Genomic DNA, 19,103 nt, shown 5'->3' on the forward strand with positions numbered 1-19,103 from the left:
GCGAAGGTATGCATTTTATTCACTCATACGATCTTCCCAATGAAAGACATGCGACCTAAAAGCTTGGATTCTTTTTGACAAGGTCGGCAACAAATCGTTAAAAAAAGGAGCAAAACATATTGTTGGCGACGCTTTCGTTCGAATCTCCTTTCATGGTGTGGACTGTATTTCATCGCGCATCGCACAGCATTTGGTTGTTTGGTGACCGAGATCCAGGAGGAAAATGGTTTAATTGGAAAATTGGGAAAATAAATGTTATAACCTATCACGTTAGCCTAGTTAAGATACAACTAAATATTGGATACAGGATAGAGCGCCGGATGCCGACGACTGAGAAAACTCCTTCTCAGGGAGTATATTTGGACCTAATAAAGAGCGCCGGATACCGACGGCAAAGGAACCCCCTTCTCTGGGCGTATGTTAGGGCCTAAATAAGAGAGCGCCGGATACCGACGACAAAGGAACCCCCTTCTCTGGGCGTATGTTAGGGCCTAAATAAGAGAGCGCCGGATACCGACGACAAAGGAACCCCCTTCTCTGGGCGTATGTTAGGGCCTAAAATATGAGAGCGCCGGATACCGACGTCAAAGGAACCCCCTTCTTAGGGAGTATGTTAGGGTCTAAAATATGAGAGCGCCGGATGCCGACGACAAATGAACCCCCTTCTTAGAGAGTTTTAGGAATGTTTTAGGATGAAAAAAGGATAGTCAGTAGACCTGGTCACCGGAACCGATACGCCTGCCGCATCTCCGTCGAATATCTCAACTGTGTGTAGACCGCGCACTGTTTCACTTCTCACTCGGGCTTCTCACACACTTTGTCTTCTAGTTCACTATATTTGGCGGACAAGGCAGCGAAACGTACCGGGAAGAGAGCGGGGCAGCGCAGTGTCCCCGTCGAAGTCGAAAGGTGAAGTGAGGGCCGGGGGTGTTTACAACTAGTTTATATACAGCGACAGGGGGTGAAACAAGACGCGTTGAGGACGGTCAGAGCACACAGAAAAGGCTAAAAATGGCCCGGGCGTCCAGCGCTCCACCCGGAAGACACACACGCTGGGCGCGCACGTGCGTGCCCCACACAATGGCCCGGACCTGGGCCGGTCCTACGCAAACAGGGAGCCGCCCTGCCGCGCCGGCCGGCCAGCCGGGTCAGAGGGGACGCCAGCGTCCCGCGACCGCGGACGGCGCTCGGCTCGGCGGCGCGGCGGCGGTTCGGCTCAGCATCGCTGAGTCTCTCGCCCGTACCGCCTTGCATAGGTGCAATTTGTCGGCAACATCACTCCCCCCTGTGTTCGGCTTCACTGCGAACGTCGAACACAAACATTTGACCGACAAATTGAACAGCGCAAACGAACAGTCAAGAAAGGTGATAACCGAAACGGGCGCGGGTAACTATCATTTCCAAGCTCCATACAAGTAAAAACACGCACAGCATACCAGCAAGGTGCGGAGCGAGGTAAAGCGGGCCTAACACTCGCGCGCGGAGACGGGTTACCTTTACACAGCCCTGAACTCAGACTCAGGTCCCTGTCAGGAAGGCACAAAAAACCGGAGCTAGCGCGGGCGGTCAGTGGGCGGGGGCCGGTAAGTCACACGCACAATGGAAATGACGGACGACTGTTGGATATCTTCTCCGAGAAAACCCAGATGAGCACCGGCTATGGGGGACTGGACGGTTGGTACCTCGGGCATGGGACCGCAGCAGGCAGTGATCAGTTGTCCACGGGACGCAGCCATGAGCGCTGCGTGTTCAGCTCCTCCCGGGCGGCGCTCAGTTCGCGCACCACGGACAGCAGCTCCTGGTTGCGCGCCTGGAGCCCCTCTTTGTCCCGGAAGGTGACCAGAAGCTGGGCGATCAGCCGTCCGGCGGAGAAGGTGTCCAGCTCGAGCTCGTACCGGGGTGTGGCGACGAACCCGCCGCGCGCCTCCTCCACCTTCTTCAGCGGCACACAAAACTGAATCGCCAGGTCCGCTGTCTGGGCGGCCAGCCGATCCCTCTCGTGTTGTACGGTACGCAGTCGCCGGCGGGCGTCGTCAGGCTTGGCGTGTGCTGTCTCCAGCTCCTGTAATGCCTTGCCATTGCTGTCTGTGGGAGAGTCGATCGTCTGCACCGCCGTCTCATAATCCTCGCGCTGCCTCTGGATGTCCAGCGTCCACTCATCAATGGCCTTCAGGATCTGGTCGAGGCACAGTTTGAACTGCTTGCTCTCGGCCTCTGTGGCCGTCAGCTGCTCCTTGGCCTGACTGAGCCCAGTGAAGATCTGTGTGAGCGTCATGCCCTGCCACAGGAGCCGGCTGACGGCGGCGGCGGACGGTGACGTGGCCTCCACCGCCTCGTCTGAAAGGCTACCTTTGCGGGTGATTGCCTGCAGCTGCTCCTCGTAAGTCTCCAGCCGGTCGCGCAGCTGGATCACCTTGTCGCGCTCCACCAGGTTCTGGCCGTGCTGGGTGTGCGTCTCGTCCAGATGCACCTCCAGCTGGCTTTGCTGCTCACTGGCCGAGCTCAGCAGTGACCGCAGCTCGTCCACCGAGCGCAGCATCTCATTCGACCTGGCCTCCGCCTTCTCGACGCCCTCTTTGTAGGGCTGCGCCAGCCGCTCCTGTGACCGCAGCTGCTGTCGATAGTATTCCTCCTGCTCGATCTCGGCCTCACGCTGCAGCCGGGGCTTCTCCACCAGTTCGGTGAGCCGCTGCTCCAGGTCGGCCGCCTGCTGTGTCAGCCGTTCTTTTTCCGCCTGCTCCGTCCCCAGCTGGTCCATCTTGTTGGCAAGGTCGGCCTGCAGCTGGAGGATCCGCGAGCTGTGCTGGCGGCGCAGCGTGGACAGCTCCTCTGCTTGCGACTTCAGACTCTCCAGCAGCAGAGACATCTGCTTCTCCAGCACCTCCTTCTCACTCGCCATCTTCCTCTCTCTGTACTGGAGACTGATCTCCTTGGCGGCAATTTCCCCTACCTGTGCCAGCGCCCGACACTTGGCCGCATTAGCTGCAGCCAGTTCAGCTCCCTGGTCTTCAATCTCAGCCGTCAGCCGGGCCACCTCAGCAGCGCGCCGCTCCAGCTGCTGTACCAGGCTCGCCTTGTCCGAGAGCACCTGGTCGCGCTCCCGACAGGCGGCCAGTTCAGCGGCCAACGCCCTGGTGAGGCCGGCATCTGCCTTCCTGTAGTCTGCGGTGGCCGTGGTCCGCTGCTCCTGGAGTCTGGCAGCTGCCTGCTGCTGCTCCTCCAGCTGGCTGGACTGCTTCTGCAGCTCCTGCTGGGCCTCCTGTAGCTGCTGGCCCAGCTCAAACTCATTCTCTTCTGTGAGTGCGTCTGCTGAGACAGCAGCGACCGATACATGTCTCTCGGCGACGTAGGAGTTGATGATGACCTGGTACTTCCCTGCGACCTCTGGAAGCTTCTCGAGCTTTCTCTCTGTTGGCTGTAGTCGCTGAATAGCATGTCGCTTGTTGTTGGGAAGTGTAGGACTTGTCTCCTTCCACAGCAGACTGGTCTCGTATCGCTCTCCACTTTTGATCGTGTTTCTTTCCAGCATCTGGAGTGCTTTCTTATCCTCCTTCGATCGTGACATCATTTCACTGTACTTTGCTCCAGATGCTTCTGTAGACCACCATTCGTTTACGGCAGCGCACAGCTCCACTTCGCTCTCACTCGATTGACGTCTCAGAAACATGACCCGGCGCCTGCTGCTGGGCGCGATGTCAGACACGCAGCCCGTCAGGGTCCATCCTAGGTCTGTCTTCACAGCGGCCGGTTGATTCGGACGTCCCACACGCACCTCCTTCTGCAGCACTGCTTCAAGGACGTTTGCACCAATCAACAGCTTCACCTGCCCGCCATTATATTGCGGGAACTCCAGATCACGAAGGTGTTCAAGTCTCTGAAGCTGACTCTTCGTCATCGTATTCGCAGTCACATTCAGCGCTGGCACAGACCACACTTCAGGAATGTTGATGCACTTCTTTGCCCCTGTGCCAAGGGGGCTGATCTTCAGTTTCACTCTCTCGGACGGACGCTGAGTGCCACTGGTCTCCACGTTTTGTATGCAGAGCGGGTGTCGCTCCCCGGCAACGCCCAGCTCCTCCAGAACATCCTCACGACACAGTGATGTCTGAGCTCCAGCATCCAGGAGTGCCAGAACGTCTGTCGAGCCGCGGGGCCCGTGAACCCGCACAGCAACAATCTGTAGCAGTGTGTCTGTGTCCGTTTTTACCGAGGCCGCTACAAACGGCTGGTTCCCGGAACTACCTTCAGCTGAAGATTCAGGCGCTCCCGTGGTTGTCCCTGCTGACGACTGATCCCTCCTCGAGTTGCTCTGATCGGTTCCTGACCGACTTGATCCGCGGTGGAGAAGCGGATGGTGCGTGAGCTTGCATCCCTTCACATTGCACCGCCGAGACAATTTGCAGCTTCTGCTCCAGTGGCCCTTCTTGAGGCATGAAAAGCAAAGACCTTCTTCATAGGCAACAGCGCTTCTTGCGTCTGGGGTCTTGGCCTTGAATTTTGAGCAGTCGCTTAGCCTGTGGTTACTGCTGCACACCACGCACACTGGCAGAGAGCGGGCCTCTGGTTCGGTTTCACCATTAGCTCCTGTCGCCAGCGCTGTTCGCCGAACAGGGCCGTCCCTTGAAGCAACTGTTGCACGTTTCCGTTCCGATGTTGAAGTCCCGGACTGGACAGCAGAGAAGCTCAGGATGTTGACTTGGACTTGGAGCCACTCGGTGAACGTCTCCAGAGTCGGTCTCGTCGGTCGCAGCCGGAACACTTCACGGCCCCACTCTCGGGCTAGTTCGCTCGGCAGCTTTTCGACCACTCTTCTCAAGTTTTCACTGCTTGACAGGTCACTCGCATAGCCGAGATTTCGCAGGACGGTGACTGTGTTATGGACGACCGCATAAAACTTCTCCATCGCTGGGAGGTCCATTAGTGACGGTGGCGAGGTCATAAACACATTTCGCAGGTGGGCCTGGATGATATCTTCCTCTCGTCCGAACCTATCTTGCAAGGTTTTCAAGGCCTCGTGATACAAGTCACCGTTGAATAGCATGCCGTCAATGGCCTGGGCCGCGGCCCCTTCCACCGCGTTTTGAAGGTGAGCCATGCGCTCAGCATCCGACAGGGACAGCTGATCATGCACCAATGCTTTGAAAAGACCAATCCAGCGCGGCCACTCACGTGCATTTCCACGGAACGTTGGCAGAGTCAGTCGCGGTATGCTTTTTACGAACGCTGATGGTCCTGCCAGGTCATTACGTCGGGGTGAGGCCGGCGTTGCGATCCAGCTGGCACGAGCCAGTCCGTCATTCTTGAGCACCCCATTCTCACCTTGAGGAACACCGACAGCTCTGGGTGATGACGAGATGCAGCGGGAAACTTCGCCACCATTGGATGCCGGCCGCTGCTCACCTGACGTATCACGGACGGCTCTCGATATATCGCATTGCTCAGGCTCCACCTCCACTGGGATTTCGTCATCAAAGTCGTTTCTCCGCTCCCATTCAAGCTCATTTTCTGCAGCCCTCAGAAGTCTTGCCCTCTGCTGCGCTCGTTCCACCTCCTCTTCTAACTCCTTTTCCTCCATCATCCTCTTCTCTTCTTCCATCCTGTCTTCTTCTCTTCTCCTCTGAGCTGTTCTTTCTGCTTCCTGGTTTCTCAGCTGCCTTTCTCTGTCTTGCCTGGCTTTCAAATGCTTCAGCTCCAGGCTTTTCATCTCTGCCGTTATTACAGCTTCCCTGGACACCGCTCTGGAGACTCCGGAAACACGGGATCCGTTCGCTCTACTCCCCCCGTGATGCAACTTTGATGGTGGTGGTCTGTCATCTGCTTGCGACGCCGCGCAGCAGCTCACTGGTCGGTGCGTAGTCGCCTCTTCAATTCTTTTCACCGTCTCGGCGTGCCGTGCCGTCAGTCGGGTGGCGTACTCTTCCGCTTCTTCCAGTTCGCAGACCTCCTGCACCTTCTCAACATAGGCGTCATTGGCTTCCATGAAACCATCCAGTGTCGCATTCAGGGTTTCGAGCCGCTTCTTTAGTTCTTCCTCGCTAGCTCGGCGCGCGATCTGAGCCTCCGCCGTGTTACAGGCACGAGTAAACGCGGCGGCCTTGCGCCCGCGCTGAAGTTTCAGGTGCTTCAACACGCATGCAGTGTCTCCAGCTTCCTCGCCGGCAGTGTCCTGACTCACCGTCGCCGTCTCTGTGTTCTCCGCCTGAGTCGAATCTTCCATCATCGGAATTTTCTTCTCGATCCGACTGGCACACACGAGGCACAGCTTGTAACCTACAATCAATCACTAAGTTGGCGACGGGCAGCCACGAAGGTCATCAGTTCTCACTTCAGGCCAGGACCATCCGGCCCGGAGGACCAGAAAATGTTGGCGACGCTTTCGTTCGAATCTCCTTTCATGGTGTGGACTGTATTTCATCGCGCATCGCACAGCATTTGGTTGTTTGGTGACCGAGATCCAGGAGGAAAATGGTTTAACCCTCGCATGTGTAGGGGGGGGGGGTCGGATGGACCCCCCCCCCATGGTTTTTCGCAAATAACTCGCGTAAAAAGCGGCCGATCGCGACGAAATTTTCAGTACCCTCGCATTGATCAATTTAACACCTACCCTGAAAATTTCATGACCCTGACCCAAATGACCTTTGACCTGTGACCTCTTTTCCGAGACCATGTTTGGCCGGAATCGCGATTTCGCGTATGTCGGCTCGCACTAGCCGCGTGTTTGCAAGCTTTTCGTGGTTTCAAACGTTCAAACATGTGATTTGATGTTACTCCCGTGTGTGTCAAGGTCTTCTGAAGGTCAGGTCAGGTCATTGACCTTTGGTGACCTCGGATGACCTCGGGTCACTTTTTCGAGTTTTATATGTTTCTAGGCTAGTTTTTGGAGCTGAATTCGAATTTAGCAACCATTTGAACATTTACGAAGTAGTTTTGGTGACTTCGTAACATGTTACGAAGCTGTCAGAGGCGGTTGACACGTACTACGAATACCCGTCACGACGCCTACTGGTTGACCTGACCTGACCTGACCCGACCTGGTCTAAATGCTTCAAGACATCATCTGTGATCAAAACTAACACGATATTCGTGATCAGCACCCCGAAAAACCCCTTAGCAGCCACACTTTACGACTTTCTAACAGGTCCCGATTTTCCCGACTTTGGGTCATTGACCTGACCTGGAAGGTCAACCAATGACCTAGGACCTTAAAATTGGGTATCATCGGCTTCCTCTCGTCACGGGCAACACGCTCGTTTTTTCCGCGAAGCTCTAGCTCGATCAGGGGCCAAACGGCAAGGGGGGGGTCCAACCGACCCCCCCCCCCTACACATTAGAAGCTGGCAAACGCCGCACACATGCGAGGGTTAATTGGAAAATTGGGAAAATAAATGTTATAACCTATCACGTTAGCCTAGTTAAGATACAACTAAATATTGGATACAGGATAGAGCGCCGGATGCCGACGACTGAGAAAACTCCTTCTCAGGGAGTATATTTGGACCTAATAAAGAGCGCCGGATACCGACGGCAAAGGAACCCCCTTCTCTGGGCGTATGTTAGGGCCTAAATAAGAGAGCGCCGGATACCGACGACAAAGGAACCCCCTTCTCTGGGCGTATGTTAGGGCCTAAATAAGAGAGCGCCGGATACCGACGACAAAGGAACCCCCTTCTCTGGGCGTATGTTAGGGCCTAAAATATGAGAGCGCCGGATACCGACGTCAAAGGAACCCCCTTCTTAGGGAGTATGTTAGGGTCTAAAATATGAGAGCGCCGGATGCCGACGACAAATGAACCCCCTTCTTAGAGAGTTTTAGGAATGTTTTAGGATGAAAAAAGGATAGTCACTAGTCAGTAGACCTGGTCACCGGAACCGATACGCCTGCCGCATCTCCGTCGAATATCTCAACTGTGTGTAGACCGCGCACTGTTTCACTTCTCACTCGGGCTTCTCACACACTTTGTCTTCTAGTTCACTATATTTGGCGGACAAGGCAGCGAAACGTACCGGGAAGAGAGCGGGGCAGCGCAGTGTCCCCGTCGAAGTCGAAAGGTGAAGTGAGGGCCGGGGGTGTTTACAACTAGTTTATATACAGCGACAGGGGGTGAAACAAGACGCGTTGAGGACGGTCAGAGCACACAGAAAAGGCTAAAAATGGCCCGGGCGTCCAGCGCTCCACCCGGAAGACACACACGCTGGGCGCGCACGTGCGTGCCCCACACAATGGCCCGGACCTGGGCCGGTCCTACGCAAACAGGGAGCCGCCCTGCCGCGCCGGCCGGCCAGCCGGGTCAGAGGGGACGCCAGCGTCCCGCGACCGCGGACGGCGCTCGGCTCGGCGGCGCGGCGGCGGTTCGGCTCAGCATCGCTGAGTCTCTCGCCCGTACCGCCTTGCATAGGTGCAATTTGTCGGCAACACATATTGCAGAACATCTCTCATCACTACCAACAGGATCAATTTCAATTAATTTTAAACCAAGCCTGAAGTCAAGTCGCTTCCAACGCTTCTTCAAACTGTATACCCTAGTTTCAGTTGCTTAAAAATTTCTATTTTGACATTAACGTCTCAGAAAACCGGGCCGTGGGGATACGACAAGTGATGGCACGTGATGACATAGGCCGCCCGTGAACACTTTATATTTTGTTTTATAACGTATGGATCACCTAAATTTCACGTGCGATGAATAGCTCAATGCTCAAAACACCATACAGCGCCAACCACTGCTTCTACCTAACGCTGTCATATCGACAACCCCACCCCATTTTCGTCCTTTCATAATTCATCCTGCGAATCTACAAACGCCATGCCATGCTTCATTGTTCCATCCTACAAACCACGACTCCAACAAACTAGACTCTAGACTAAATCCGGCATCGACAAGCTCTCTTCAGCAGCTGCATCCTATTCCTCCAGCGCTTCATCAGTGGTGAAGCAGACGACGCTGAAGGTCGAGTTGACACAGTCCATGTTGTACCAGTAGCTGTCCTTGGTGTAGGCGCAGTCTCCGAGGAAGATGTCTTCGTCGGGGTTGTCGGTGGCCCAGCGGTAGTAGGAGACGTTGGAACTCGGCCAGAACCAGGGGTCGTACTCGGAGTCGCGGTAGAGGCCCAGCCAGACGGCCAGGCCGTCAGCTAGCTGGTCGAGCTGCGGAAGAAGGTGATACATGCACGTGACATGCACATGAGCGAGAGGAGCACCTATGGTCTGAGCGGGGTCAGGCGGGTGTGTTGGATCACTACAAAGAGCTCGAGGGGTTTGAGCAACGTTTGAAGTGAGCAACGCTGTACATATGCTGGGCATTGGGCAATTGACAGTAACTGTGTGGGGAGAAGGTGGGTGCTTTGGTTTGGCGGCAGCGCACTTCTGAGCTCACAAAACTTGGGTACTGTCACTGACGTAATTGGCGTGACTTATCATCAATTAAATGACATCATTGCACAGGACCATTTAAAACTCTCAATCAGTGGCGGCGGAAGGTAATTTGGGATGGGGGGGGGCACCGCTGGCGGATCCAGGGCTTGGGCGCGGGAGGGGGCTACGGAGACAAACCTAGGGTACCCCCAAATCCTGTTTTCTCATCGGATTTAGGCCACTTACTTTTCGTCACAGCCCTGATACGATATTTTTTTTAAATATATATTTTTTTTTAATAAATGGTAGGCCACCTGACACCACTGGCGGATCCAGGGGGGGGGGGGGCATTTGGGGCAACTACCCTCGCGTCGCCCGAAATCCAGGATATTTTGCGGCTTTTCGAGAATATAGCGAAAGCTAAACTTTTATTCGCCAGAGACCAGACAAACGTGTATCACATACACCCATGCACTGCATCACATACACTAAAGTGACGCGGAGCAGCCATCAACTGCCATGCCCCGAACACTGGCACTCTTTTCTGGGGATGGTTGCGCACGAACTCTGATAGGATGAGCTCAGGGTCCAGACCTTTCGCTATATCCTCATGGAGGCTTAGAAGCATGAGGCTGCACAGTCGCTTCTGGCCGATTGTGGAGCGCAAGTCGGTTTTGATTCTGCGCAAAGTTGAGAACGATCTTTCAGCTGTCGCTGCGGACATCGCTAGCCAATCAAATCAAAATGTTTACTATGACATTGGGCCTGGCAACAATATAAATCTAAATTACTCGCACTATCAACTTATTAAAAACGTACTCAGCCAAACTGGCATACGTTCATGACGTAGTATCGAAGCATTGTGGTATTTTATCGAAAACAATTTTGCGGGGGCAAAAAGATATGTTTGCCCCCCCACCCTGGGAGATGGGGGGGCGCCGTGCCCCCGCTGCCCCCCCCGCTTCCGCCGCCACTGGTATCATGTAAAGTCGCCGGAACTTCGACAGTCATTACCGTGAGCTGGTCCTCGTAGTTGTGTACTTCTGGCAGCGTTGCAGTCGGCTCAAAATCACGACAGGCCACTTCTGCATCTTCTGCGGTAGTTTTGAAGAGATCTCCGGGCAGCGGCAAATAACAATCGCCGTCTCCCGTGGCAACCCAGTTTGAGTCCGGGCACAGCAGCGCCGCCCTGGCGGTGAGAAGGAGAACTACGGTGGCAAGGGGCGACATGGTGCTGCCGTCTGGAGGGAGGCGCTCGCTGCAACCGGCTTTTGATGCTGCGGTTTCTCAGGGGCGGAGCCGGAGGTAAGATAGGACGCTGGTCACTGAGTTTGAAGGTGCCTTATCGGTGGAGACAGATGCGAACTTCACGCGGAGCTTTGGAAGCGCTCGCTTCTCGAAAGTGTTCTAGCTGCTAAAACCTAAAACCAACAACTTACCTAGGTATATTAAAAATACATTTTTTGGACGATCGGCTGGCTAATAAGTTAATATCCATGGCGCATGGTATTGGTGCTCTATACTAACCGAAACCTCTGATTTTATCGCATGTCAACATGACCTAACCAATAAATGAAAATAAAATCGTTAGGTGATGTTCGAGACAGAAAACAATGTTAACGTCAAAACACTGGATAGGCACCTATACGCCGGGGCATCAAAAAGTTTCGTTCTTCACCATGAACTAGAAATGACAGAATTTGATTTTCTGTACATGACGGCCGTTACTCTTCGACATATCACCATACATGACTACAAACTTCTTCCGTCGTTTCTTGAGCTGCCTCTGGCAGTCATCGCTGAACTCTTCCCACTCCGGTAAATGACTGCTTCACCTGATCAATGACGTCATTTGTCATCAAATCACCGGTCATGCTGTGGATTCTTCATTTCTCGGAACACTCCAGAGTCACTTAATACCAGGTCAGATGAGATGCGATAGGATTTAACCCTCGCCCGTATAGGGGGGGGGGTCGAACGGACCCCCCCTCGGTTTTTCGCGAATAACTCGCGTAAAAAGCGGCCGATCGCGACGAAACTTTCAGTACCCTCGCGTTAATCAATTTTACACCTACCCTGAAATTTTCATGACCCTGACCCTAATGACCTTTGACCTGTGACCTACTTTTCGAGACCATGTTTGGCCGGAATCGCGATTCGGCGTATGTCGGCTCGCATTAGCCGCGCGTTTGCAGTCTTTTCGTGGTTTCAAGCGTTCAAACATGGGATATGATGTTGCTCCCATGCATTAGGGTGGGTGTCAAGGTCACCGGAAGGTCAGGTCAGGTCATTGACCTTTGATGACCTCGGTTCACTTTTTCGAGTTTTGCATGTTTCTAGGCCAGTTTTTGGAGCTGAATTCGAATTTAGCAACCATATGAACATTTACGAAGTAGTTTTGGCACCTTCGTAACATGTTACGAAGCTGTCAGAGGCGGCTGCCACCTACTAGGAATACCCGGCTGGTTGACCTGACCTGACCTGACCCGACCTGGCCTAAATGCATGAAGACATCATCTGTGATCAAAACTAACATGATATTCGTGATCGGCACCCCGAAAAACCCATTAGCAGCCACGCTTTACGACTTTCTAACAGGTCCCGATTTCCCCGACTTTTGGGTCATTGACCTGACCTGGAAGGTCAACCGATGACCTAGGACCTTAAAATTGGGTATCATCGGCTTCCTCTCGTCACGGGCAACACGCTCGTTTTTTCCGCGAAGCTCTAGCTCGATCAGGGGCGAAACGGCAAGGGGGGGGGGGTCCAACGGACCCCCCCCCCCCCTTATACGTTCGCGGCTGGAAAAACACCAATACGGGCGAGGGTTAATGCCCACTTCATTAAGTTTCTTCAATCGCATCTCAGGACGAATGAGCGGGGACGTTGTCAGTGAGGATAAAACATCTTTTTTCAGTGGCTTTGCTCTAGAGCATCTCCAAACTTCTTCAAAATGCTTAAAAGTAAATGCTAATTATTATCTGAACCTCATCAAGGCAGTCGGTAATGACTTTCCTACGCCAGATCCAGAACACTGACAGCATTGGCCTTCTCGGCTTCTGCATTTTCGCCTTATGATAAGAACTGAAGGGCATATGCGCTTTGCCTTAACTTCTTGATCATCTCTTCTGTCTCTGGATCCAATGCATATATATACCCAGCATTCGTCAAAAGTCCCCAAACTATCAAAGGTCATTGTGATATCCGTCTCGGAACGAAAAATTAGTGTAGGGGAGGATGGGGTAATTTGGCCGGCAATATAATTAAACCGCCCCCACCTCTACGATATCTGACAAAAGCGAATGAAATTCTAGCCACTATTTATGTGTCATTGGTGGAACTAATCCGTGGAAAATTTTCAAAAAATCTCCCCTTCGTAATTTTCGTCAAAATCGTTAAAACATGAATTTGATTAGAAAATGGTAACTTTTACCTACTTATTCCGTTCGAAAAATTATATAGCATGTGCCATGCAAGATTACTTTACTCGTGCCATGTACAGGGTGATTTTTTACAGGGCAAAAAGTTTTTAAGCCTAGAGAATACCAAAACATATAACAAACGCCAAAAAAGTATATCCATGTGAAAGGAAATTGTTTGTCATTTTGTTTTCAGGATCTTTTAAAGACTTCTTGGGACTCATTCTGTTGTGAAGTTCCGTGAAAATGGCGCACAACAAAATGTTTTCCCCAAAATCGCCAATTACTCCAGGCTTGCGTGCATTAATTAACCCGCGCCCTGCTGGGGGTCCTGGATTTCCACGCCCTGCTGGGGGGGGGGGGGGTGTTTGAACACCCCCCCTTGTAACTCGGCTCCTGGGCCACGTAGCGATACGCGGAAGGCGGCGTTCGAAAGAGCGTCAAAAATAATAACGAAATCACTTCGGTCAATTTTTTGGTCAGGTCAAAGGTCAGGTCACCAGAGGTCATTGAAGGCAAAATTTCGCCGATTTCCAGGTCGAATGTCGAAAATTTCCAAGAAGCCAACGCATAACTCGGGAACCAATAGAGCTACAGCGCCGCGGAAAAGCGCATTCGATAGCCCTATTAACGCCCTTTCTGAGTAATTCTCTCAGATTTGACCTAACGTCAACGGTTTTGCCTGCAGGGGGCAAAAACTGCAAAAATAGCCGATTTTTTCGAAAACAGTTTTTCTGCAATAACTTATGACCCAAGCCTTGTACGAGCTTACTTTTACCGGCATCGTGTTCCTCTCGTCAAGACGCATCGAATGAACTATGACTTGACCTTGAAAGGTCAACTTGAAAATTTGACCTCAGGTCAAGGTCATGACCTGACCGGAAAGGGTCATGTTGCATATCAGTCGATCCGTATCGTCGAGCTGAACACATCTAAGGCGTTTTCATCGCTCTAGCATGCCTCTATCAAAAGTTATTTGCGAAAAACTGTTAGATACCATTCGTGACCTAAGATGACCTCAGGGCATAAACAAGGGTCACGGACACCATTTTCAAGTTCAGTGTGTCTAAACCACTTGTAATTCGGTGTTTGGGAGTGTTTGTAATGTCTTTCATCCAAAAGAGGCGCATTTCAATTTTCTCCCATTGACTTATAATGGGGAGGTCGCAAAATTGACCTGACCTTAGGTCATCGACATCAAAATTCTGAGATATACATTTTGTACATGCTATTGCTCTCAGCAATCGCTGAAAGTTTCAAAGCGATCGGTCACTCGGTGTAGCTATGACAGACATTGAAAGTTTTTATGAGGTGAGGTCACTTCAAGTGACCTGGTGACCTGACCTTGAATGACCTTGGTCTGAAATTTTCACAACATGTGTAGAATTGATGTATGATAAGGTGTACCAAAAATGGCGGCGCTCCGCGCCGCCGTTTTTGAGATATTTGCGAAAAACCACAAGGGGGGGTGTTCAAACACCCCCCCCCCCCAGCAGGGCGCGGGTTAAAACTGTGCTCACTTCGAGCACGTTCTGTAAGCCTAAACGGAGCTCAAACTCAAAGTTTGTGTGTGCAAATGAAATGTCACTGTCAGAATGTGCTTTTTACAAAGATATACATTTGCTGTCAGTTGATCTGTTTTCTGGTACCGCCATTGCTCTTTACTTTTTGCCCTGTATAAAAAATCACCCTGTAGAATTCGGGCTGTGGATAAATTTCGACAATGTGGTCCCATTGCTTAGGATATTCAGCGTTTTCAAGAGTAATTTTATGCATTTCCGTATTACCGTAACGACTTTATAGACACAGCTTTTCAGAATGGCAAGGCGGGATAATTTGGCCGGTGCTAGTGGAGCAGCTTTGACGGTGCTCTCAGGATCGCTATGCTGGGACGGCCGACTTGATAAGGTCGTCGTGCCGAGCCGGTTGGGTTTACCCTTTTGCATGTGGCATTGCGGCACAGTCTGCCTCCTAGGGGCTCTTCAAGACACTGCGCAATGCAACACGAAGAAGATGTTAGGGATCTATTCAACCCAAACTGATAGTCACATCCCAGCTCACAAACACTATCGACAACTCGTTAGCTTGCAGACATCGGAAAGTTACGAGATGTGAGGATTTGAGACTGAGTTCGGGTTATTTCATTGATTGCTAAAAAAAATGAATTGAAATTAGTCGATTTTTTCCTTACTAGAAAAAATTAACGTTTTTTCCCAAACAATGTCTTCTCACTAATCGTTAATTACAAGTTTCACTGTAAAATATTTTTACCACAAATAAAATGGAAATGTTTGATTGAACAGTGTATGCACAGGAAGCGCATTTTCAGTTGTGCTGGAAAATGCTGAAATAAGACCTGAGTCAAAATCATTCGAATATAAGTCCGACACTGAGTCAGCCTAAAAATGCGCGTAGGACACATGTCATTGCTGACGCTGAAGCTGACTCGCCTGTAAAATCAAATCAAGGCCCTAAATAAACACCGGCCAAATTGTCCCACCCCACCGGCCAAATAATCCTGCTAGTGGGGCAATTTGGCCGCTTTGCAGACCTTTGTAAATGTCAAAATTCGGCCCTAAGTAGCTGCTCAACTCAATCATTTTCAGTTTACTATACAAGAAAGTACAATGAATGTTTCACCTGTCCGCGCTGAGAGAGTGCAGAAATATGTCGCCAAGTTCGAGCTACAGCGCTTCCTAAAAAAACGACCAAATTACCCAGCGCTTCCTAAAAAATCGACCAAATTACCCCATCTTCCCCTAATATCTTATGTCGGTTTCAAGGAGAGCTGACGAATCGGGATGCAACTCACACCTGCAGCTGCTATCTAACCTCTACCAGCTGTGAGAATCTCACGGACCGTCTCACACCAGCATATCTAGCCCCTCCCTCATCGTCACGTGAGCGCCTAAGCCACGCCCTCTTGACTCCGCCCCCTCCGTCACCGCCAAAAACTGCGTCGTTGTTCTCTCCTTCAGACACAACCTCACCATGCTCGGTCCGAACACCTGGATAGTTGTCTTTTTGGCCACCAGGGCGGCGCTGGGGTGCCCCAATAGCCAATGGCTTGCTACCGGAGATGACGACTGCTTTTTGCCGCTCCCACCTTCTATGGCAAATGTGACGGCTGATGACGCGCTGGAAATTTGTCACGACATCGAGCCCACGTCTTCACTTCCAGAAATTCTCGACGACGAAGATCAACAGATGGTAAGATGATGAAAATGGTAAGACTTGGAGATAAGGACAGCACTGAACTAGAACCGCCGGAAATGGATGCAGCTACCCGAGTGAATTAGATCAGAAATCTGTCGCAAGCTGTAATTGACTTGGATGTCGTTGTGTGCAAACAGGTGCGCGTGTTTCCGGAAATGTTTGCCGTCAGCCATTTGGATGTGTTTGGCATGTTCGCTATTACATCTTTTTGAAAGCTGCAAGGGATCAACGTAGTTTTTTGAAGCCCCCAGCAACTTGTGTTTGACATATTGAATAATGCTTAGAATAATGCAGGGTAGGGTCTCCCACAATAACGCACCACATTTATTTTGAGCATAGCTTAGGAAATTTTCAGCAGAATTATGTGACATTCCCTGCCACTCAAACACCTTTTGTGTGTGTTTTATTACCATTATACTCATTGGTACACTTATATGTTCACTGACTCCGATGAATTCATTGTCTCGTGACGCTTCCTCTTTTATACCCCCACTGCGGGGCGCCCCTTAAGCTCCTCCAGTTGGTGTCGCAGGCCTCCAGTGAATCCTGACGTTCATGTCGTACGCCTCAACTGGGTCCCTTGACGTCCCCTCATCGTGCGGCAGGTTCACGAGCTCAGTGGCGGCTCGAACATCTGGCTGGGTCTGCGCCGCAGCTCCTCCACCAGTGCCTGGGTATGGCCCTCCGGGAAGGCCGCCATCTTCACCAAGTGGGCCAACGAGCAGCCGGTGCAGGGCGACGAGAACTGTGTCTACATGAACTTCGCGCAGGGAGCATGGTACAACTCCTACTGCAACAGCGGCTCCGACACCAACATCGCGCTCTGCTACGTCAAGTGGAAGGAGGAGGTGGAGAAGCAGTAGAGGAAGGGAGGAAAACAGCTGAGGAGGAGGAAGACAATGGAAAGCAGAAAAATCGCATCTGGTCATTTTTTATGGTGAAGGGGCAGTTAAGACACGTATATTAAGAAACTACTTCGACGTCGTCCCAAGCGAAACAGAAATGACATTTTGCGCCCGGACGATGCTGCATTGTGCATTGGCTGTGCATGAACTGTCTCTGTCAATAAATTCTTATTCGAAACCATTAACGATGATTGTTCAGTTGGTGAGCAATATATTTTTGTGCCAATATGGTGTTTATAAAGGTAAAGAGCCTCGTCATCCATGAAGATGCTTTCGACGTCTGTTGCCATCCGTCGCTTGATAGTGGGGACACCCGTCACTGGGCGTTCTGTTGATGGCTGGGGGGGGGGGGGGCACAGGATTCTTCAGATCAGACGTTCTCCCCACAATACTTTGTGTCCACGTGAGCCGTGATCCCGTGAGTATACACTCAGTATTTGGTGCGACATCATCGGCTGTATGAAAATTTTGGTGATTTTGTATGTATGTATCTCTTAAAAGTATCGCTTCACGGGCTGCGGCGGCTCGGCGAACTATTCCATTCAGTTTGAGGAACCCAGCAGTGAGGTCATGGCCTGTGTCATAAAAAGTACGCTGTGACACGATCCTACGCCAGCGGCAGAAGGAGAACTGCTGTACTTACATATGACGCAGGCACCAGCAGCTGACAACTGGGTCGAAACAGGTGGAGGCCGCGGCCACAGAGGTCATGCTCGTATCACTCACTTTCCCTTGACGTGCGAGAGGACCAAGGCGCTGACCACGGTTGGCAGAAGTTCGCAAGGGATGTGGTGACGCGCGTGGGACAGCCCAATGAGGATACCGTTGCATTTTTGGACGAGGGCCGATACGTGACCGTCCCAGGTGAGGTGCTTGTTGAAAACCACGCCAAGGTTCCTCACCGTGGGGCCCTCACGGATCGTATCCTCACGGAACCGAATTGAGATGGAATCCAGGCTGCGGCAAGTTTGGCGCGAGCCAAAGACGATGAGCTCAATTTTGGCTGTGTTAAGTTTTAAGCCGTTGGTATGAAACCAGGCATCAAAAGGGTCCAGAATTTGTTCTATAGTGGCGATGAGATGAGGGAGGGAATCTTTTTTGCCAGAAAGTGAATTTGGGTATCATCAGCGTACTGCACCACGTGCGCCCCGGGAGCGAAAGGAGGGAGGTCATTGGCAAATATTTGGAACAGGAGCGGGCCGAGCGAGGATCCTTGGAACACGCCGATAGGATTGGGTAGAGGATCGGAGAGGACTCGATTTCCTCGCCCGTCAACTGTGCAAACAGATTGGGTATGGCCACGGAGGTAAGAAGAAAACCAGGTCGGATCGATAGAATAGGTTTGAAGTTTGGATAGTAGCTTTGAGTGGTCGATGATGTCAAAGCATTTGGAGAGATCGAGGAGACATAGGAGAGTGAGTTCCTGACGGTCGGTGGCAGAGAGGATGTGATCGGATACGGTGGCGAGCGCGGTTTCTATGGAGAGACAGGCTGAAAACTACAACATGCTGAAAACTACAGCACTGTTTCCAAAATCCAATGACGCCGACCATATTGAGTGCTTGAGTCGAGGACGATGTCTGTAGAAAATGAATAGCGGTTCTGTCGAGACTAGCGCAATCTATCGAAACTCATATGCGTATGTCGATTCTATCATTTGCCTCCAAATGCGACACCGCTGCCTGATAAAGGCGAACGGTTAGCAGCTTGGTAGCATTGCAAAACGGAAGTTTATAGTTTGTCGTGGCCTCAGAGGCGTCTGCGGCGTGTATCTTTGGAGATGATGTGCGGCTAAATAGGGTACCGAGCGAAACAATGTCAGTAAGTCAAGGGGTAATGACGATTCGGTTAAGTGAATCACTGAAAATGACCGAACCAAATTACATAGTGGGCGATCCAAGCTTCTCGTTTTTCTCAAAATAATTATTCTAGCTGATAGCTGAAAAATGTCTTGTTATATCGCACACGTTCGCAAAATATTGAAGCTATGCCTGTGCTTCCACCTTCAACATATTTGGTGCAACAGAAGGACGCAGACGGAATATATAAAAGCAAATAACTAGTGATGAAGATTTATGATCCCAGAGTGTATGCCATAAACAACGCAGCGGCCGGATGCGTGACTTCGCGTCGCGGCAAAATTAATTCATTTACCATCATCCTGCATTATTTGCGGTCTCAGTTCTCACCACGCCTGGGAAACCAACCACCCGG

The 19,103-nt window shown here is 51.5% G+C and overlaps 3 protein-coding genes across 4 annotated transcripts in view; 1 reads left to right on the forward strand and 2 right to left on the reverse strand.

Moving 5' to 3' along the window:
• Positions 1 to 1,260, reverse strand: part of LOC122367951 (cadherin-23-like) — a 56,373-nt gene extending 55,113 nt beyond the window's left edge. Inside the window, exon 1 of the mRNA XM_043341505.1 lies at positions 865 to 1,260. The gene's annotated coding sequence lies outside the window, so the exon portion shown is untranslated. The remainder of the gene's footprint in view (positions 1 to 864) is intronic.
• On the reverse strand, positions 78 to 10,712 carry LOC122367948 (CD302 antigen-like). 2 transcript variants are annotated; one of them, XR_006254151.1, is made up of 3 exons: positions 10,364 to 10,712; positions 8,417 to 9,142; positions 78 to 116 (listed from the first exon to the last, which is right to left on the reverse strand). XR_006254151.1 is itself a non-coding variant. In XM_043341502.1 (2 exons), the coding sequence occupies exons 1-2, from the start codon at positions 10,577 to 10,579 to the stop codon at positions 8,900 to 8,902; spliced, it is 459 nt and encodes a 152-aa protein (XP_043197437.1). In that variant the 5' UTR covers positions 10,580 to 10,609; the 3' UTR covers positions 7,957 to 8,899. The 2 variants fall into 2 exon arrangements, 1 of the variants encoding a protein (XP_043197437.1); XM_043341502.1 differs by lacking the exon at positions 78 to 116 and having other exon boundaries at positions 7,957 to 9,142; positions 10,364 to 10,609.
• A 5,034-nt stretch (positions 10,713 to 15,746) lies between these two features.
• On the forward strand, positions 15,747 to 17,074 carry LOC122367947 (lectin BRA-3-like). The gene is made up of 2 exons (XM_043341500.1): positions 15,747 to 15,978; positions 16,590 to 17,074. Exons 1-2 carry the CDS (start codon positions 15,760 to 15,762, stop codon positions 16,845 to 16,847), a joined length of 477 nt encoding a protein of 158 aa, XP_043197435.1. The 5' UTR covers positions 15,747 to 15,759; the 3' UTR covers positions 16,848 to 17,074.
• Positions 17,075 to 19,103: the final 2,029 nt, after the last annotated feature.

This window comes from Amphibalanus amphitrite, unplaced genomic scaffold (genome assembly GCF_019059575.1).
Source record: "Amphibalanus amphitrite isolate SeventyFive unplaced genomic scaffold, NRLGWU_Aamphi_draft 000910F_arrow, whole genome shotgun sequence".
Lineage (NCBI taxonomy): Eukaryota > Metazoa > Arthropoda > Thecostraca > Balanomorpha > Balanidae > Amphibalanus > Amphibalanus amphitrite.

Excerpts from the sequence above, each read along its gene's own strand:
- LOC122367948 (XM_043341502.1), bottom strand. The coding sequence starts at position 10,579 with ATGTCGCCCCTTGCCACCGTAGTTCTCCTTCTCACCGCCAGGGCGGCG. Across the intron at positions 9,143-10,363 it reads ACTACGAGGACCAGCTCACG|CTCGACCAGCTAGCTGACGG; the intron begins GTAATGACTGTC and ends CTTCTTCCGCAG.
- LOC122367947 (XM_043341500.1), top strand. The coding sequence starts at position 15,760 with ATGCTCGGTCCGAACACCTGGATAGTTGTCTTTTTGGCCACCAGGGCG. Across the intron at positions 15,979-16,589 it reads ACGACGAAGATCAACAGATG|GTTCACGAGCTCAGTGGCGG; the intron begins GTAAGATGATGA and ends ATCGTGCGGCAG.